Source organism: Saccostrea cucullata, unplaced genomic scaffold, assembly GCF_032062105.1.
Source record: "Saccostrea cucullata isolate Sc308-1 unplaced genomic scaffold, CSIRO_AGI_Scuc_v1 ctg281, whole genome shotgun sequence".
Taxonomy (NCBI): domain Eukaryota; kingdom Metazoa; phylum Mollusca; class Bivalvia; order Ostreida; family Ostreidae; genus Saccostrea; species Saccostrea cuccullata.
Genome location: NW_026926059.1, coordinates 46,647 through 65,705, shown reverse-complemented (window position 1 = coordinate 65,705; position 19,059 = coordinate 46,647). Strand labels below are relative to the sequence as shown.

Below are 19,059 nucleotides of genomic sequence, written 5' to 3'. Positions count from 1 at the left end.
GCACATTAACCGCTGTGTTCTGAGTTAACGGTCAATTAATCGCCTGAATGGTAACTAAAAGTTTGGTCTTTTTTCCTTTGCTTTAATCTCTCAAATCGGACCATTCGGGAAAAGAAAGAAGAAACTTAAAGTTGAAATATCAAAATACTGTCCAAAGAGGGGCGGGAATAAGGAACTAGAGTACGCTAAGCGGGGCTGGTGTGAGAGTATGACGTTGGTTATAACAAACCACGTGTGGGGTCTCTACACAGCTTTTATACACATTGGTAAATATTTGTTCGAAGAAAAACTATGAAGATTTTCAGTATTCGTTGACATCCAGACTTATCAGCATCGGAGGAAAATATTACCTTTATGAATATAAATATTTTTCATAAATATTTTACAAAAATAATTTATGGTTTACTCTAGATAAGTTCTTCATGAAAGAGAGAGGAAGATTTTCCCTAAAGATTTGCTTCTATAAATGATATTGCTAGAATTGTCAAACGAAATGTCGCTTATGTTCCAGCGGATATCATAGAGACTTTGAAGATTAAAGATGAAACAACTTCGGAATACGTTGGTTGTCGATATTTGCATTGGCTGACGATATTGCAGATTTATGCAATTCAATATTTAACAAATGAAATTCAAAATGTGGATTTATACCTGTGATATGAAAAAACTTGCCCTGTGTGTTTTATTATTGCTTAATGCGTTTGTACTTGCAAGGAGAAAAAGACATGATTCCAAATTCTGGTACAATGATTGTGGTAAGTACTTTTGAATGAAATTAATGTTAATTTCTCAACATGACTGTTTGATCTAAATCTCTTTGTACACTTATAATTTAAAATTGGTTTCAAGAAATGCTTTTGATAATTCTGTTCAATACAGATTTTCAATCTAGTTTGTCAAAATTCCGTCGACGATTTTTTAAAATTAGATTAAAAAATTATTTTTAAAGCGTTTGAAGAAATAATACTAAATTTTGTAAAATTTTCATTTATTATGTTTATGTCCTAACATAAAATAATGGAAATGTATTATAATAATAAGATTCTTCGTAAGGCGCGGGTAAAAAACCAAATTACCGTTTCCTCGCAAAGTATACATCAAAGAGAGAATGGTGAAAGTAATTCCAGCTGAGGTTAAATGTCAGACAAAAAAATCTCTAATTGCTCAGATAACACCTGTGTGTTGATTAAATTAGAAACCTCAGTCAATAACGCGTAATATCAACCTGCCGTATTTTTAATTGAAATTGAGATTTTTTTTTTTTTGACTTAAATTACATCGGACTTGTTAAAGCCCAGCAAGAGGCAGAATTTTTGTAAATTAATTTGAATTGTCATTGGCAGGTGTGATTGATCTCTGCTAAGGTGGTATATTTTAAAAAGGTTACATAATACAAGATTGACTCCAAATCAGGGTGGTCTTGTCTTTAAGATATGACACAAATTATTTCGTATCTAACAAACCTGTGTTGAATATACATCTTATTGTGCATGATGTCAGTACAAAGAGAAAGCTTAAGCCATTACACACTGAAATAAGATTCAGTGTTTTCCTTAAGAACCAGCTACCAGGCGAATTGACCGCTTCAATTGACAAAAATGCCGCTTTGAAACAAAATTTGTTGTTAGGTCCATAGATATTTTGTTCATAAACATCAGCTCCTAGCCTGTTACAACTGATCTCTAACCCCTTACTTTGAAAGAAAGGGAAAACACTGTAAGATTCTGGATATCTTGACTGTTCCAAGTTCAAACCATTTTCAAACTCTTCAGAGCATCGAACCTATCAGCATCCTTAATATTCAGCTTTGAATCGTGATTCTGAACAAAACATTCGTGACTAGGGGAAATGTCTAAATGATGTATACATAGAGTGTAACTGAACTAATTTCTTAAATATCTAAACAGAATTTATTTAACAACTGCAATAACAATGAAAATCAGATATAGTCGATAAAACACAGTAAAAATCGAATCTCTAAAATGAACGAGTTAAAGATTAAGGCCCTAGTGTAAAGTACAGCGAATCGCTTTACTTTTTTGCGTAATTCCGTACTCTTTGATATTAATTGGAGAATTTGTGATTCCTAAGGTTGCTTTAATACTTCTGTTGCATTCTTTACAGATAGTTTACACTAATCTTTGGCCATGTGTGAGCTGTAAACATAAATTATCTTATTTGTAATTCTACGATAACTGTCAGTCGATATATCTTTCATTGCAAGCAGGTAGTTGCGGTGCCAAGGTGTGAATATATACAAGACAGAGCCTGGGAGTTCTACTATTGAGGGAAAAGGCTCTCGAAAAAATACACTGTTTCTCAATTTTCAATAGGCATGTTTATTTCTAATGGTGTATCTGGCACCTTACAAGTCCTTTGCCACCTTTACGATTCATTTGCTGGGCATAAGCAAAATCAACAGTGAAAAAATATTCCAACAACCAATCGCTGAAAATCAAACGATCCTTCCGAATAAAAGACCCCTAAATATTTTAGGTGTTTTCTAAATACCATGGCATTATTATCGTTTAACCCCTGCGCTGACCTCCCACGCGGAAGCTCGATAAACCTGCAAACAGGTCTCAATCTTTCTGGTGTATGCTCATCATTTATAATAATTTTATATACCAGAATTGGCACGACATGGGCTATTTCTTTCTAAGATGATAAACCGAGCGCTTGAAATGACGCACCTCGAACGTGAAATTTAATGCAGGTGCCTGTTTGTTTATTAAGTTATATTATTGAAAAGTACTTTACATTGGGAATAAAATGAAAAAAGTTTAATGCAGTATATAAGTTTTGGTTCCAAAACGGAAGCTTGTTGATATATTTGTTTAGGAATGTACATTAATTTAACAGCAAATGATAGTTAGAGATGTCAAATAGTTTTCCACGCCTTGAGTTTTATCAATTGGCAATAAGATCTCGTACATCATTACTTATGTAATTTTGACGAATTTTTCTTGAAAAATAAAAACATCTTGAGATGCCATACCGTTGAAACGTTTCTGGCACAGGTGAGAACAAAGCGCCGACCACAATACCCACAAAGCGGCCTCTGTGGTTAGCGAAATGTGTGAAGATGTTCGCCAATTTAGCTCTCCGCGGGTTGCGGGTAGGGGAGGGGAGGATGGGTTAGTGTCGTATTATTATGTGGTTTCATCATTTACAACACTCGTCAATTATATGGTATATAATCACTGGTTTTCTTGCAAAGATTAAACAGACCACGTTTATTACACAACCGACCTCTTTGTGGATTTGACACGGCTTTTTTCGTTTCTTGAAGTGGCTTTTTGAGAAGCTGTTAAATCTAGCTGTAATACTATTTTTTCTGTACACACTACATCAGTCATGTTTAATATGAACTTGGCTTCAGTGATTCACTGTCCAAATAAATTATTACTGGAAAAAAAAAACGAAAAGCAAAAACAATAATAATTATAATAGATTAATAACGATAATAAAATTCATTCATGAATTAATTTGACGGAACAAAGATTAGTACTCAATGTAATAAGATACTATGAGGGCATATATAACCTAAAAACTCCACTTTAAAAAAAAGTTTTAAATCAATCAATCGTCCTAAATTTATAATACTGTTTGAAGTAAAAAAAAAAAAGAACAAAATGATAAAAATACGAGAAAAAAAAGAGAAAAAAAATCTGTCGTATTTGCCCATCTATAGTTTTAATTCAAATATTAGTCCTGCTTGAATTTTCAATTCAGTTCTTTATTTTATTCATATTACGTTTTTCTCTTTCAGGATCTGAAAACCGATCAGTGATATTTAACGAGTTGCTGTTATTCCCCACTCCAATAATCACACCAGGAACTTTATATATCAGTATGAATGGGAACATTACTCGTGAACTACCGAGGAAGTTATCCATCCAGTTAACAGTACATAAATACTGGATAGGAATTCCATTTATGCTTCCGTGTTTTAATAATCAAATTGGTTCGTGGTAAGTGAGTAAATTATCAAATCAAAATTCCTTGCAAGTTTCATGCCCTATTCACAACGAAAATCGAAAACAGGTTCGAATTTGAAAATGGTAAGCTAAAAATTGCATTTATTTCAACATTTTTAGCTCATCGGCGGCAGAATTATACCACCATTCATCGGAGCTAAGGGATGTGGGTTTCTTCTTATAAAAGTCTCCCCGCGTCACATTCCTGTCCATCTATATATATATCTTTATAGTTAGTAATAACAAATTAAACTATAAGCAATCATCTCATTTCGGCCTGACGACAAAATGATTAATCCACTGTGGGACGTGGAGACCGGTCCTTCGGATGAGACCATATATAATGTCCGTGTCGTGGTAGGTGTTGGCGCGTAAAAGATCCCTCACTGCTCAATCTCCCTGAGTGGCGAGCATAGGTATAACTTTGCAGCCTTCCACTGGTATGTGGATGTGGTGACGTCTCCGTGTGAGTGAAAAAATCTCGAGAGGGGCGTTAAACAACAAATAAACAAACAAAAGAAGTGATTAATGTCAGGACAATCAGTTTTTTTCCTGTTAACTGGTTTTTCAAGGCTTGGGATGGTGGGCTCTGTAGGACTATTTCTTTTTTCTGCCGAAATATGGCTGAAACGTTACTGAGTTGTTGCCGACTCGGCGTAAACGACAATCAATCAATATGTCTAAAAATTCTTTAATCAATGAGAATAAAGATTAGTTAAATGGATAATCAATCATTGCAACTCCCAGTCAAATGGCAATGAAAGCATTGAAGTAGTAATAAACGGTGTCTGCTCCTTAATCTTAAATAATAAGCATGATTTGATAGATCCCTTATGATTTAGGTGTTTGCTTGTCAAGGTCAAGGACCAATGTCACTCGGGACAGATTCACATTACTGTTCCATTTATCGTTCACACAGACTCAAACATTGCACTTGATGCATACATACTTTACATGTAAGCTTTCAGTCTTATTATAAGCATAACATATAAATGCATATGGTGTTTTTGCAAATGAAATATCAGGGTTTTTTTTTTCAAAAATATATTTAAAGAATATTACTATAATAGGGCTTGGGATTGACCAGAGATTTCGTATTGCGGTATATTACGATACACTACTAATATTTATAACTGAGATATACATGTATAATGCAATACTAGTATTCTTAACGTAATGAAAATGGCATTTTCTCATTATATTCACTTCAATTCAAAGGCAGAATGTACAAATTAACTATGATAAGTGATCAAAAGGGAAAAGAATCACGTTGATTTAAATACAGTTATTTACTGAAATACACCCATACAACAGCTTCTCTCTTAATGTTTTGCTTAATCACAAACCTTTCTGACAACTTTTCTTAAAATTTAAAGATAGTATTCCCAAGTCAGAACATTTTGCCGATATATTGGTATTACAAAAAGAAAATTGCTTCTGTGGAAATTGTGACCAAGTTTCTTTCAAACCTTTCGTTAGAACTGTTTCATGAAACATATGGAAATAAAGAACACTAATTGAGAGCAAAAGTCCATAAAACAATACAAAATAGCGGCAGAGCAAACACGGACCTTGAAAACATCAGAGGTGGGATCAGGTGCCATAGAGGAGTGAACATCCCCTGCCGACCGGTCACACCCGGTGTGTGCTCCTTGTGATGATCAGAAAAATTCGTCGTCAGTTCAGTGTATAAATAATGGGCAAACAGTTAATATGAAAAACGTCAGTCAGCATTTGACTAATGATAAATTGTATTTGCTGACAAGGTCATTGTATCGACCATAGAACTTACGAAATGATGACTTTAAACGAGACTGGCTAAATTCTTGTTTCATCAACTTGTTTGTCAATAATTTACCTCGTTTTAGAACTTGTTCATACGTAGGGCATGCTCTTGCGTATCGAAGCAACTGAGATATATAAACGCCGTATGCAGGTGACGAAGGTATATTGCTGCATAGGTAAGGGAAGTTGACGACAGAAAAGTTAAAGTTATCATGTTTATCAGAGAGCTCGGTTTTAGATTACCATTAACGTCTTTTTCTATTGAAATATCCAAATATGAAACAGATTCATCAAAGGGCGTTATTAGTGACGAAGTAGAGTTGGACCCTGACTTAGGTCTTTTCTCACAAGTCGTGGGTTATTTTTGTGGTTGAATTCTCTAATTTTGATTCCAACTCTGTTATGTCAAGGATTCTTGTGGTATGTTTGGTCAAAATTGGCCCAGTGGTTCTTTATAAGCCAAAAATATGAAAGTTTACAGACTGTCGGAGGGACGACGAAGAAAATTAAATCAAAAATCTAACTTAAGCTTCAGTTAAGGTTAGCTAAAACAATTTATATCTGCCCCAATTTTCTTTGACTTTGTTGATACCTGAATCAATAAAAAGGGGACCCAACTGAAAACTGACACAGTCAGATAGAATTCCCTTTAGAGAGTGACAAAAATTCTTTTTTACAGTAATAAACGACAGGAGAGTTGACACTGCACATTATAGATATTAAGACATTGACAGTCGCAACGAAAACTTGAGTACTATGCCATTATTGTGCAACAATTTTTCCCGCATCACGGTCACGTGTCCAATATAATCAAATTGTACAAAACTTCTGTCTATTTTTGCAATAAATACGGCATATCATATTGATAAAATCCATTTACTGAATTGAAAGAACATCCCCCAAATAGACGCCGAATGAAAATATACAAGCAAAGTGAACTGTGATGACAAAGGGTACATGTACTGCAAAGATAGAGCATTGTTTTTCTCTAAAATCACCGATTTTTAACACATATCAAGTCGCACCACTGTGGCAACGCACTTTGAAAAAATTACGCACTTTGAAAATTTTTTTCAAAGTGCGTTAAAATTGGGACAAAATCAACGCACTTTGAAAAAATTTTTCAAAGTGCGTTAAATTTGGGACCTACTCAACGCACTTTGAAAATTTTTTTCAAAGTGCGTTAAGAGTCTACATCAATATATTTTACCATGGAGACACTTAACGCACTTTGAAAAAAAAATCATATTTTAGTCATGGAAAGATTTTATTTGTTATTTATCTTTCAAAAAACTAATCCTAACCCTAACCTCAAAAATGAATTGATTTACTCCCGTCGAAAAGAGGAGAAGACGGGTATAAGATCCCTCAGTCCAAATCTTTATCTTTCCAATACATAGGTGTCGGTAACAAACGGGGGAGGGGAGCAATAAACCAAAAAGGGGTACGCTGCATTTTCAATGCTTATACGATGTATATATCTTTCCAAAAAAGGGGGGGTAGCCCCCCATCCCCTCCCCTGGCCCTTCGCCCAGTCTCGATGTCTATGCTATACTCAAAGCATTCATATAATTATGTATTTACCTAACTGGTATGACCTTGAAAACTTCCAATAATAAATGAGTTAATTAAAACAGATTAAAACTAGAAATTTTTAAGTACAGTAAAACGTATGAGAGAGAAAGAATTTTCATAGTTTTGAACAATCAAATTGGCCCCTTTTTATTAAGATAAATGCTAAGCTGCTTGAAGCTATCCTCTGTTAGTGCCCCCTATACACCTTTACATCTACTTATCAAAGACTTGAATTAAAAAAAAAAAGAAGAAACGAATTAATGAACATAAACAATCGTCACTCAAGACCCTTTAATTTTCCCTTTTATTTTATCAAAACCTTAAATATTTAAAACGTCAATATCTCAGGTCCTACAGTGACTTTATCATAAAAAAGTTATCAAACCAGGATCTGTTATTTATCATACCGATTATTTGAAGGAATATTGATCAATCTTTACATTTTTTTCAAAGTGCGTTAATATGGTCGATATTAACGCACTTTGAAAAAAAATTATTTTTCAAAATTTTTTTCAAAGTGCGTAATTTTTCAAAGTGCGTTGTAACACACCACTCTATTAATTGCACACAAGTTCCAGTTCCTTGGTAGTACTCTAGCCCCTTGATTTGAAATTGAATAAGCTGCAATTTATATGATGAAATACCAATTAGTATTTTGGACATATATTACATCAAGATGAAATACAATAATCTTGATTTATATTGATAAATACATTTTCGTTATTGAAGATTTTCCTGTGAAAGAGTGATAGAACCCTACGCTGACAATGGAACAGATCAGCTATATATTCAATGCATGTACATTGTATATAATATACGATACAGACACTTGGAAGTCCAAGCAAAATTTGTTTTATTGAGTAAAGGATGACCTTTAATTTTTATAGTATTTGATATTACGATACAATAAAGTGAATACTTCTCATTCACATTTGATTATGGATACTTCTTTACTCCATTTTTCACCCAACAGAGAAATCGCTAGCTAGAGTGTTGATAACTTGTCTTTGCTGCAGTTGATTTTCGCCCGTATTGCTGTATACACTTGCAGACGTTATATATTTGAAAATCATTTCCCTAACTTTCTTAAGTAGGAACTATATTTTAAATATAAGTAAAATTTGTAACACCAAGTACCATGCTCTTCATTTACAATGATTAAGTCTAGATTTTAAAACAAACCTACGTTATAATTGTTTGTAAAGAATCCATGCAGAGGATCGATACGTTTCTCTCATGTATGTAGAAAAGGCTTTTGATGTTGTTCTATACTTTGTATTGACAATCCTTCTTTTTTCTTTCAGTTTATATGAAGATATTTGTGAAAAATTAGCAGCATATGAGCGGCGGCGAAGATGCCCGAGGATGCTCCGTGATTATAAAATCCAGTGTTACTGCCCATTCCGAGCGGGAACGTTTAGTTTTAAAAATCTCGCAGTCAATATTCCAAAAATAGGAGGATTTGCCGGGGCTTTTGTGAAAGTAAGAGTAAGCATTGGATTTTTTTAAAATATATTTTTTTCTTATAATATTTTACTTGAAGCTTTTTTTTTTTATATATAATTGTAAGTAATAATTGTGTACTAGTAAGGGAAACATATGGAGATAACGAACATTATTCCAGATCAAAAGTCCATAAAACAATACAAAATAGCAGAGCAAACACGGACCTCCAAAACATCAGAGGTGGGATCAGGTGCCATGGAGGAGTGAGGGAGCAATAAGCCACTGCGGTAAAACACGATGATCTAAAGCAAAGAACTATATGTATTCACTACTGATCATCAGTCAGTTTTTAAATATGCATGTGGATACAGCACAGGGGCTTGTCACGAAATATTTATCTTCTTTTAATATAGTTACCCCTACAATAAAAATACACGTGTATTTCTGTGGATACAGAAGAAAAAAGCCCTTGTAATTGGTAGTAGCATCAACATGAAATTCCAATACTAGGTACATGTACTTAGAGAGAAAAAATATCCTATAACATTAAAGACACTAATCCGTCGAATACGGCCAAATTTTACTGAAAGATGAAACTTTTAATTCTAATTAGATTCACTGTACATTGTATATTGATGATTCAAATGGTTACTCAGTATGTCAAATGATCACAGTGATGCGTTTAAACCCATAAATAAATTTATTGGATGAATATAAATGTCAAATCGTATTTTTTTTGTACAGGGAAGAGCGTTAAAACGTTAATAAACAACACGATCTCATATTCGATCTGAGTGATCTCACGTTTCCTGTATCCCCGTGTCATAACCACCAGATTGTGGCGCGTACTGTTATATGCAAGTGCCTGTCATTTACGTTTAATCAGACTTTTCAATTTCAAGGTAAAGAACACCTCAAATATTCACAATAAAAATACTAATAAATGTTTATAAAATGAAAAAGGAAAATATTTCCAAAAAGCGGGGAAAGCGTATTTGATAAAATTTGTATTCCATCTTTAAATAATTTAAAAGAGAATGCCAAGGTTTTCTATTTTAAGTTAACTGGTATCTCAGCCATTCCTATTTCTGTCAGGCATGAAGTACAGAAGTGATGACATAGGTGTCATATGTATTTTGACGTTTTCATATCGTTTCACTGGCAAGATTTACCAAAAACATTGAACACGGTGTGTGGTACTAGTTATATCTATATCTAGATTCAATGAAACTTCTGAAACGTTACATTTTCCTTATTTTCGTCCAGACTTATTCCCGAGGAGATAAAAATACTCCGGTAATAGTATTATTTTTGGAGCCTAAAACTTTTTCTTGAATTTTGGCAAATTATCTGATAATCCAATTGTACCGAACGACCTGGCTGAGTAGTGAATCTGGCAGAAAATTTGACAAGCACTTAATCGTCAATTTCATCCCGCTTTAACTCATATATCTTCAACCCCAAAATATTAATTAAGTAGCCCCTCAAAAAAGAAATGAATACTCCTTGTTCATGTAGCTGTCAGCTTATTTTCAATAAGACGTGAAATAATTTCTTCCTCCGTGCTGGTAGGAGGAGCGATACTATTGGATGTCACAAACTCACCAGCGTTATATTGACCAATAAATGACACTCTTATGGCACGCGTTATGTGCTGATCTTTATTAAATCCGGCGTTGATCTATTGTTGTTATACGAGGCACATTAACCTCGGCAACGATCTCTTTCTCCTCTATGACAGTAGCGAGTCACAATCTTGGCACTTAATTAGACCACCCTCGCAGAGGAAACTATAAGCCAACCAAAATGATAGAAATTTAACTGCGTTTCCCTCCCATTGCCTTGGCAAGGCCCATTCAAGATAGAAACATTCAGGGGACACCTGTGAAAAGAAAAAAAAAACGAAAACATACGTTATTAAAATAAGTTAATTGATATTTCTGCACACGTGGTATGAATGTTATACAATTTCCTGTTTCGAAAGGACTTTTCAAAAGTATGGAAAAACTGCTTTTGAAAAGATTGTAGGCTAGATTTGCTAAAAATGTAATGATGTGATATACCTACAATTAATTGTTCAATCTTTACAAGAACCAGAAGTCTCTGTCGAGACTGAAGCTCTACTGGTTTGTACTTATAGCAAAGGAAGAGAAAAGTACTTAAGCAGATGGAAATTGAAACTTTTCAACAGCAATAAATAGAATAATGATCCTAGATTAAGTCTCTTTATGTTCTTAGTGCAGTCTACTTGCAAGCCACATTTATATTATAATCAGACTAAAATTGTATTTGGAGTAGAATTTTGAAAGAATTTCACAGAAATTTCTATTTTTAGTAACCACGGCAACACCGTTCATCGAATCAAAAACCGATACACAGAATTATGTATCTTAGTGTAGTCTACTTGTGTGCCAAGTTATATTGAAATCAGACTAAAACTGTAAAAAAAGCATTTTGAAAGAATTTCACAGAAATTTCTATTTTTAGTAACCACGGCAACACCGTTCATCGAAATCAAAAACTGATACACAGAATTATGTATCTTATTGTAATTGTGTGCCAAGTTATATTGAAATCAGATAAAACTACTTTCTAAGTAACCAAACACCGTTAATTGAATTCAATCTTTACAAGAAAAATTTCAAAGAAATTTAGCTTTAATATTATTGCACAATTATACTTTTGAAAAATTGTTTACAGACAGACAGACGGACGGACGACGGACGCATTACTATCGCATAAGCTCTTCTGGTCTCTGACCAGTAGAGCTAAAAATAAAGAATTTAGCTTTAATATTATGCACAATTATACTCAGGGGTACTCTAATATATAAAAGATTTTAAAAAATGAAAACGTGTTTAACATTGAATGCAAATAATTAAAAATAATTATGAATTTATAATTTTAAATTTACAGGGTGACTACGGTGTGACAATAAAAGTTCTGGATGACTCTATGAGTGTGTTGGGATGTGTTGAAATGAAACTTTCTCTGAAGAAGCGAAATAAAGGGTGGCTTTTCCGAATTTAATGCAACGTGTATTGTGATATTATTTTTTGGATACGGGTGCTATCTGAGTAAATCTACGAGAAATCCATTTTTACTGTGTACTATTTTTGTGTCTGACAGTGATACATTTGCAGCGCTTTGTTGCAAAATCGACAAAAGGGATATGCTGGGAAGCTGCTAATAGGCCTTCGTATTGACCCGGTCCATGTTCTACTTGTTAAGTGTGTTCATTTTCGACGGGTATAATGTGGAGCTGAAGTTTTTAGCTTTTTTGTGATTTCGTCACTGTAGCTTTACGTCACAAAAACACTTGTGAAACGGTAGACTGTTGTTCTGTGTTAACATGGAGACTACCTCTTTTTATTTTGTTTTCTTCAATACGTTATGTACTACTTTGTATGTTTGTTTCGCAAAGCTTTTGTCTTGATAAATAAATGCATGTAAATCCAGTCATTTAAATGTTATTCATTACTTATTGTACATCTTTTAAAAAAAATAAAATATTGTTGTTTTATGAAAAAGAACTTTGTTTTCCAATGTATTAATAAAAGCATACGATACCGACATAAATATGTCGAGAATTGATCTCAAGAATCTATTAACAATACAAAAAAGCTAAGATGACAAATGATACGAACCCCTGGAAATTCTTAAGTTATGATTAGGTGCCTTGAAGGATTAAGCATCCCCTGTTGACCGTTTGGATTGCCCTTCTCAATTCCTTCGTTCCACAATATCTAGGCTTTGAGCATGTCACAAGGGAGGGAATTACATCAGAATACACCAGTCATTTCGCTCAATTCTTATTTGTTGATCAGGAAGAATCACGAGCAATCCTGGTAGTTGATCGCACATACACTCACATCAGAAGACTGATATTTTCAAAGAAGAACTTACAGTAAAGGACGACCATTATTGAAACCTATGGTGATTTTTTCTACCTCAGGGTACTTTCTGAGTATCTTGGGCCGATACTTCTCCGATTCCGAAAACAATGATACAGTTGTACCGCCATCTTACATCATGCTATGAAGAAAAACGTAATCAGCATGAGCGACTGGGTCTAAGAAAACAATGTTTTGTAGTTGAACGAAGCTTCGGGGACTACTCGAAGATCTTGGTAAAAAGGCACTGATGCCATCTTTCCTGAAGAAGTGTGAGAAACAGCTAATCAGTGCCGATGCAACTTCCAAGGAAAAAGCAATTTAAAAAAAAAAGCCATCCTCTACCTAAAAGAAATAGAAATACAAAGAAAAGGCTCTTGAATGAATTTATGTTCGATTTTTCTTTTAATAAAAAAATATACACATACCGAATAATAAACTCGGTATGTGTATATTTTTTTTTATTAAAAGAAAAATAAGTAACGTCAGGCGCCTGTGGAATTTATGTTCGAATAAATAATATATTTTCAGATGATGTGGGTTATAGAATCAGGAAATGCAAGGATCAAGAAATTTAAATTTCTTAATCTTAATCACGTTCTACTCACAAAGTGAACAATACACTTCCATACACGCCCATCATTGACCTACTTAACCAGAAGTCTCTGTCGAGACTGCAGCTCTACTGGTTTGTACTTGTAACAACGAAAGTGAAAAGTAGCAGTTGAGAATTTAAAACAACAACAAGATCCCATTGTTACTTGAGTATCATGTAACAACTTTACAACAATTGAATTGCTTCATGTTTTAAACGAAAGGTCAAGAAATTTACAATGTTGAAAAAGGCACCATTATAAGTTGCTTACTTTGGTTACTTAATACCCAGAGGTAGATCAGAGGAACAAAAAGAAAATGCATTTCCACTTTTTAATCAGTTGTGCACCACACCCCACAGGAACCACTGACCCTGGGCGCACATATTTCAAAATTCTGAAAATTTTATAATAATTTTTTTTCATCTTTAAAGGTTGATCAATACCAAAGAGTAGATTTCAAAGCATTAATTTATTTTCAGACTATGTAACCCCCCATCCCAATACCCCTAACCCTGGGGCCCTGAAATAATCATTATTAATATGTGCATGTACCTAGATCATTGGCATAATACACAGGAGCAAAGGGAACGATTTTCAAAGAATTCATGCAATTTCACTAGATAATTAATAGAGCCCCGCCGTAACACCTGAACCCCTGACCCAGGGGCCATGAAATTCAAAATTTTGGAAGGGACAGCATTATTCAACATAACTTTTTACATAATACCCAGGAGCAGAGGAGAAGATTTTAAAAGAATTAAATGTATTTCACTATATAATCAATACAGCCCCGCCCTAACACCTGAGAACCCCTGACCCTGGGGCCATGAAATTCAAAATTGAAGAAGAGGCAGTCGTATTCAACATAACTATATGCTTGGTTAGTTTATTTAGTACCTAGGAGCAGAGAAGAAGATTTTAAAGAAATAATGTATTTTCACTATATAATCAATAGAGCTCCACCCTTACCCCAGAACCCCCAACACAGGGGGCCTTGAAATTCACAATTTTGGAAGAGGCATGCGTCCTCATCATAACTATGTACATAATTCACTGGTTTAATGCCCAGGAGCAGAGAAGAAGATTTTCAAAGAATTTAAGCAATTTCACTATATAATTAATACAGCCCTGCCCTAACACCCGAACCCCTGACCCAGGGGCCATGAAATTCACAATTGTGGAAGGGGCAGTATTATTCAACATAACTATGAATTTGGTTTGTTTATTAAACACCCAGGAGCAGAGAAGACGATTTTCAAAAAAATGATGCATTTTCACTATATAATCTATATAACCCCATCCTAGCACCTGAGAACCCCTGTCCGTGGGGCCCTGTAATTCAAAATTTCGGAAGAGGCAGCCTCATTCAACATAACTATGTATTTGTTTAGTTTATTTAATGCCCAGGATTAGAGAAGATTTTCAAAGAAATAATGCATTTTCACTATGTAATCTATTGAGCCCCGCCCTAGCACTTTAACCCCTGACCCAGGGGCCATGAAAGAACTACGCACGCTAACTCTTAGTTCCCGCCTACATTTTACAACAATTTAATTTAATATTAATGACAGCTTGGTTATAAAGTCTTTGTTTAATATAAAGAACAGTTAATACCAGTGCTAAATAGTAAAATATCTCAAATTCCAGCACTTGAAAGAAGGGGAGTAGACGATATTTTGCACTAAAATCGGGCCTAAAAGCGTCACCATATTTTGAAATAGTCTTGGATATGGATTAATGTTTCTTAAAACTGTTCTTATATTTTACGCACATAAAATTAAAGATATGTACATGTATTAGTAAAAATAATGTTTTAGTTGAAAACCGCTTGGGATTTTGCTGAAGAAAAAAAATATTTTTGTCGCTTTTTGTCTATAAACATATGCCCCCCACCCCCATGAAACACAAAAAGCATTGGTGTGAATTTGTGAAATGACAGTCCATATTTCCTATAAGAAGGAATTTGTTTCACGAGGGGCTGTTTTAAAAATATTTCCCGTTTTCCGTTGATTTCTATACTGAAAAACAAGAGTTTTACCAAAATTTTAGAATTATCTCTCGTAGTATTCCTAAATAATAATATTAATGTTTTATGAAAATCCATATAAACATCTATATAAATATAAAAATCATTCAAATATCATAACTTTTGAAAATTGATTTGGAGGTAGGCGGAAGAACAATACTATCGTTCGCAGTTCTTCACAATTTTGGTTGAGGACTCGATGCTGATTACAATCATGCAAACAGTTTGACTACTTGATGTCCTGGAGTAAAGAAGATTTATAAAGAATTGTAGTATTTTAGTACTAATTTTAGTAGTTTTGGCCCAACCCCTCAGGCCCCAGGGGGCAGAGACCATGAAATTTACAATTTTTTGCCCCCTTCACCCATAAATGCTTTGCGCTAAAATTGGTTGAACGGTTGCAAAGAAAAAGCTGAAAAAGTTCAAATGTTAACGCACGACGACGGACGAAAACGGATAGCAATAGGTGACCTGAGTTTACTCATGTGACCTAATAAATAGAATAATAATCTTTGATTAAGTCTCTTTTTGTGGCAAGATTGCAATAAGACTGCAAATATAAGAGGAGCTTTTAAAAAAAATTATAGAATTCTCAATTTTAGTTACCATGGATCATCATTCATCAAATTAAAAAAAAAAAACAAAAATGACAATGCTGTATCTCAGTGTAGTCTACTTGCATGCCACATCATAATATAATCAGACTAAAACTGTAGGAGGAGTAGCATTTTGAGAGTATTTCAAAGGAATTTCTATTTTTAGTAACCACGGCAACACCATTCGTCAAAAACCGATATACAGAAATATTAATGTAATCTATTTGTTTGCCAAGACATACTGAAATCAGACCTAAACTGTAGGAGGAGTAGCATTTTTATTTCACAGAAATTTTTATTTTTAATGACCAAGGCAACATCGTTCATTGAAATCAAAAACCAAAACAAAGAATTATGTATTTTTAGTAACCACAGCAACATCGTTCATCAAAACAAGAGGTCCATGGGCCACATCGCTCACCTGAGCACTTTGGCTGGGATAAAGTAGAAATTGGTTTATTATTGAATAGTTTATATCCAAAAGTAGTCCCATGACCAATCATAGCTTTGCTATTCTTCATAAGATGATTTTTTTTTAAGAATTTTCCTATATAAGTGTATGTAAAACTTTGACTGGCCATTGTGGCCCTGTCCTACCCCCGGGGATCATGATTTGAGCAAACTTGAATCTACACTACCCGAGGATGCTGCCATATAAATATGATCAATTATGGCTTTGTTATTCTTGAGAAGAAGATTTTCAAAGAATTTTCCTATATATTTCTATGTAAAAATTGGTCGGCCATTGTGGCCCCGCCCTACCCCCGGGGGTCATGATTTGAACAAATTTGAATCTACACTACCTGAGGATGCCGCCATATAAATATGATCAATTATGGCTTTGCTATTCTTGAGAAGATTTTTAAAGAATTTTCCTATATATTTCTATGTAAAACTTTGGTCGGCCATTTTGGCCCCACCCTACCCCCGGGGGTCATGATTTGAACAAATTTGAATCTACACTACCTGAGGATGCTTCTATATAAATACGATCAATTATGGCTTTGCTATTCTTAAGAAGAAGATTTTTAAAGAATTTTCCTATATATTTCTATGTAAAACTTTGGTCGGCCATTTTGGCCCCACCCTACCCCCGGGGGTCATGATTTGAACAAATTTGAATCTACACTACCTGAGGATGTTTCCCCATAAGTTTCATCTTTCCTGGCACAGTGGTTCTTGAGAAGAAGATTTTTAAAAGATACCACCAAATTTTCATTAATTCTCAATTATCTCCCCTTGAATGAGGGCGTGGCTCTGCATTTCAACAAACTTAAATCCCCTTCACACAAGGATGCTTTGTGGCAAGTTTGGTTGAAATTGGCTCAGCGGTTCTTGAGAAGAAGTCGAAAATGTGAAAAGTTTACGACAACAACGACATGACAAACAATTAAAGGACAAACTGTGATCAGAAAAGCTCACTTGAACCTTTGGCTCAGGTGAGCTAATACAAAACTGACGCATAGAATTATGTATCTTAGAATAGTTTACTTGTGTGCCAAGTCATACTGAAATCAGACCAAAACTGTAGGCGGAGTAACATTTTGAAAGTATTTCACATAAATTTCTATTTTTAGTAACCACGGCAACACCATTTATCAAAAACCGATATACAGAAATATTAGTGTAGTCTATTTGTTTGCCAAGACATACTGAAATCAACCTAAACTGTAGGAGAAGTAGCATTTCTAATTACAGATTTTTTTATTTTTAATGACCAAGGCAACACCGTTCATTGAAATCAAAAACCAATACGAAGAATTATGTATTTTAAGTAACCACAGCAACATCGTTCATCAAAATAAAATACTGACGCAAAGAATTATGTATCTTTATAGAATAGTCTACTAGTGTGCCAAGTCATATTGAAATCAGACCAAAACTGTAGGCGGAGTAACATTTGGAAAGTATTTCACAGAAATTTCTATTTTTAGTAACCACTGCAACACCATTTATCAAAATGGAAAACCGATATAGACAGAAATATGTATTGAAGTGTAGTCTACTTTTGTGCCAAGTTATAATGAAATCAGTCCAAAACTGTAGGAGGAATAGCATTTTTGAAAGTATTTCACAGAAATTTCTATTTTTAGTAACCACGGCAACACTGTACATTGAAATCAAAAACTGATATAAAGAATTATGTATCTTAGTGTAGTCTACTTATGTGCCAAATTATATTGAAATCAGACCAAAACTGTAGGAGGAGTACACAGGCGCTTGTTTCATACAGTGAGCTTAGTTTTCTACTATATAATAACACAAGGTATCCATCTTTCTCGAGACCAAAAATGTAGGTCACCAATTCAAACCCCTTTTTTATTTATTATACGCAACTGGCAACAAAAACCCACATGTAATGGTTAGCGGAATCCCCCTTCTTGGACCTCATGTATATTTCCTTACCTCACCCCCTCGCGAACTTTGACATTGACCATAAAATTACACGCTTCGTCAATCGAAAGAAAAAGTACATCTCTAAACAGCTCAGCACTTCCGGTTTGGCAATCGCAATATGATTCACAAGTTCTCATTGGCTACTGGTACTCTCGGGAGTTTTCCATGCAATTGTATAAGGCACAAGAGAAAACCGAAATATTATTTTGGCGCAAATTTGAAAATCGATATTGTTCTAGGTTTTCTTTCAAATATTTTGTGAGATGACAACGTGTTGGTGATTTTTAAGATGATTTGATAGTTATTATTAAAGCAAAAATATTTTGTTAATGATCCTCTCTACACCAGTGCAAAATGTACCAGTAGCCAATGAGATCCTGTGTTTTATATCGCGATTGCCAAACCGGAAGTGCTGAGCTGTTTAGAGATGTACTTTTTCTTTCGATTGACGAAGCGTGTAATTTTATGGTCAATGTCAAAGTTCGCGAGGGGGTGAGGTAGGGAAATATACATGAGGTCCAAGAAGGGGGATTCCGCTAACCATTTCATGTGGGTTTTTTGTTGCCAGTTGCGTATAATAAATAAAAAAGGGGTTGAATTGGTGACCTACATTTTTGGTCTCGAGAAAGATGGATACCTTGTGTTATTATATAGTAGAAAACTAAGCTCACTGTATGAAACAAGCGCCTGTGGAGGAGTAGCAGGATTAAAAATGTTTCACAGAAATTTCCAGTTTTAGTAACCACGGCAACAAAGTTCATCGAA

General features: G+C 34.3%; 1 protein-coding gene across 2 annotated transcripts; it reads left to right on the top strand.

Annotated features, from left to right (window-relative positions):
- The first annotated feature begins 343 nt into the window (after nucleotides 1–343).
- Nucleotides 344–12,268, top strand: LOC134270495 (ganglioside GM2 activator-like). Of its 2 annotated transcripts, none has more exons than XM_062752717.1 (4): nucleotides 344–755; nucleotides 3,773–3,974; nucleotides 8,645–8,822; nucleotides 11,703–12,268. In XM_062752717.1, exons 1-4 carry the CDS (start codon nucleotides 626–628, stop codon nucleotides 11,814–11,816), a joined length of 624 nt encoding a protein of 207 aa, XP_062608701.1. In that variant the 5' UTR covers nucleotides 344–625; the 3' UTR covers nucleotides 11,817–12,268. The 2 variants fall into 2 exon arrangements, with proteins under 2 accessions (XP_062608701.1, XP_062608700.1); XM_062752716.1 differs by having other exon boundaries at nucleotides 8,645–8,828.
- Nucleotides 12,269–19,059: the final 6,791 nt, after the last annotated feature.

Excerpts from the sequence above, each read along its gene's own strand:
- LOC134270495 (XM_062752716.1), top strand. The coding sequence starts at position 626 with ATGAAATTCAAAATGTGGATTTATACCTGTGATATGAAAAAACTTGCC. Across the intron at positions 756-3,772 it reads ATTCTGGTACAATGATTGTG|GATCTGAAAACCGATCAGTG; the intron begins GTAAGTACTTTT and ends TTTCTCTTTCAG. Across the intron at positions 3,975-8,644 it reads AATAATCAAATTGGTTCGTG|TTTATATGAAGATATTTGTG; the intron begins GTAAGTGAGTAA and ends TTTTTCTTTCAG.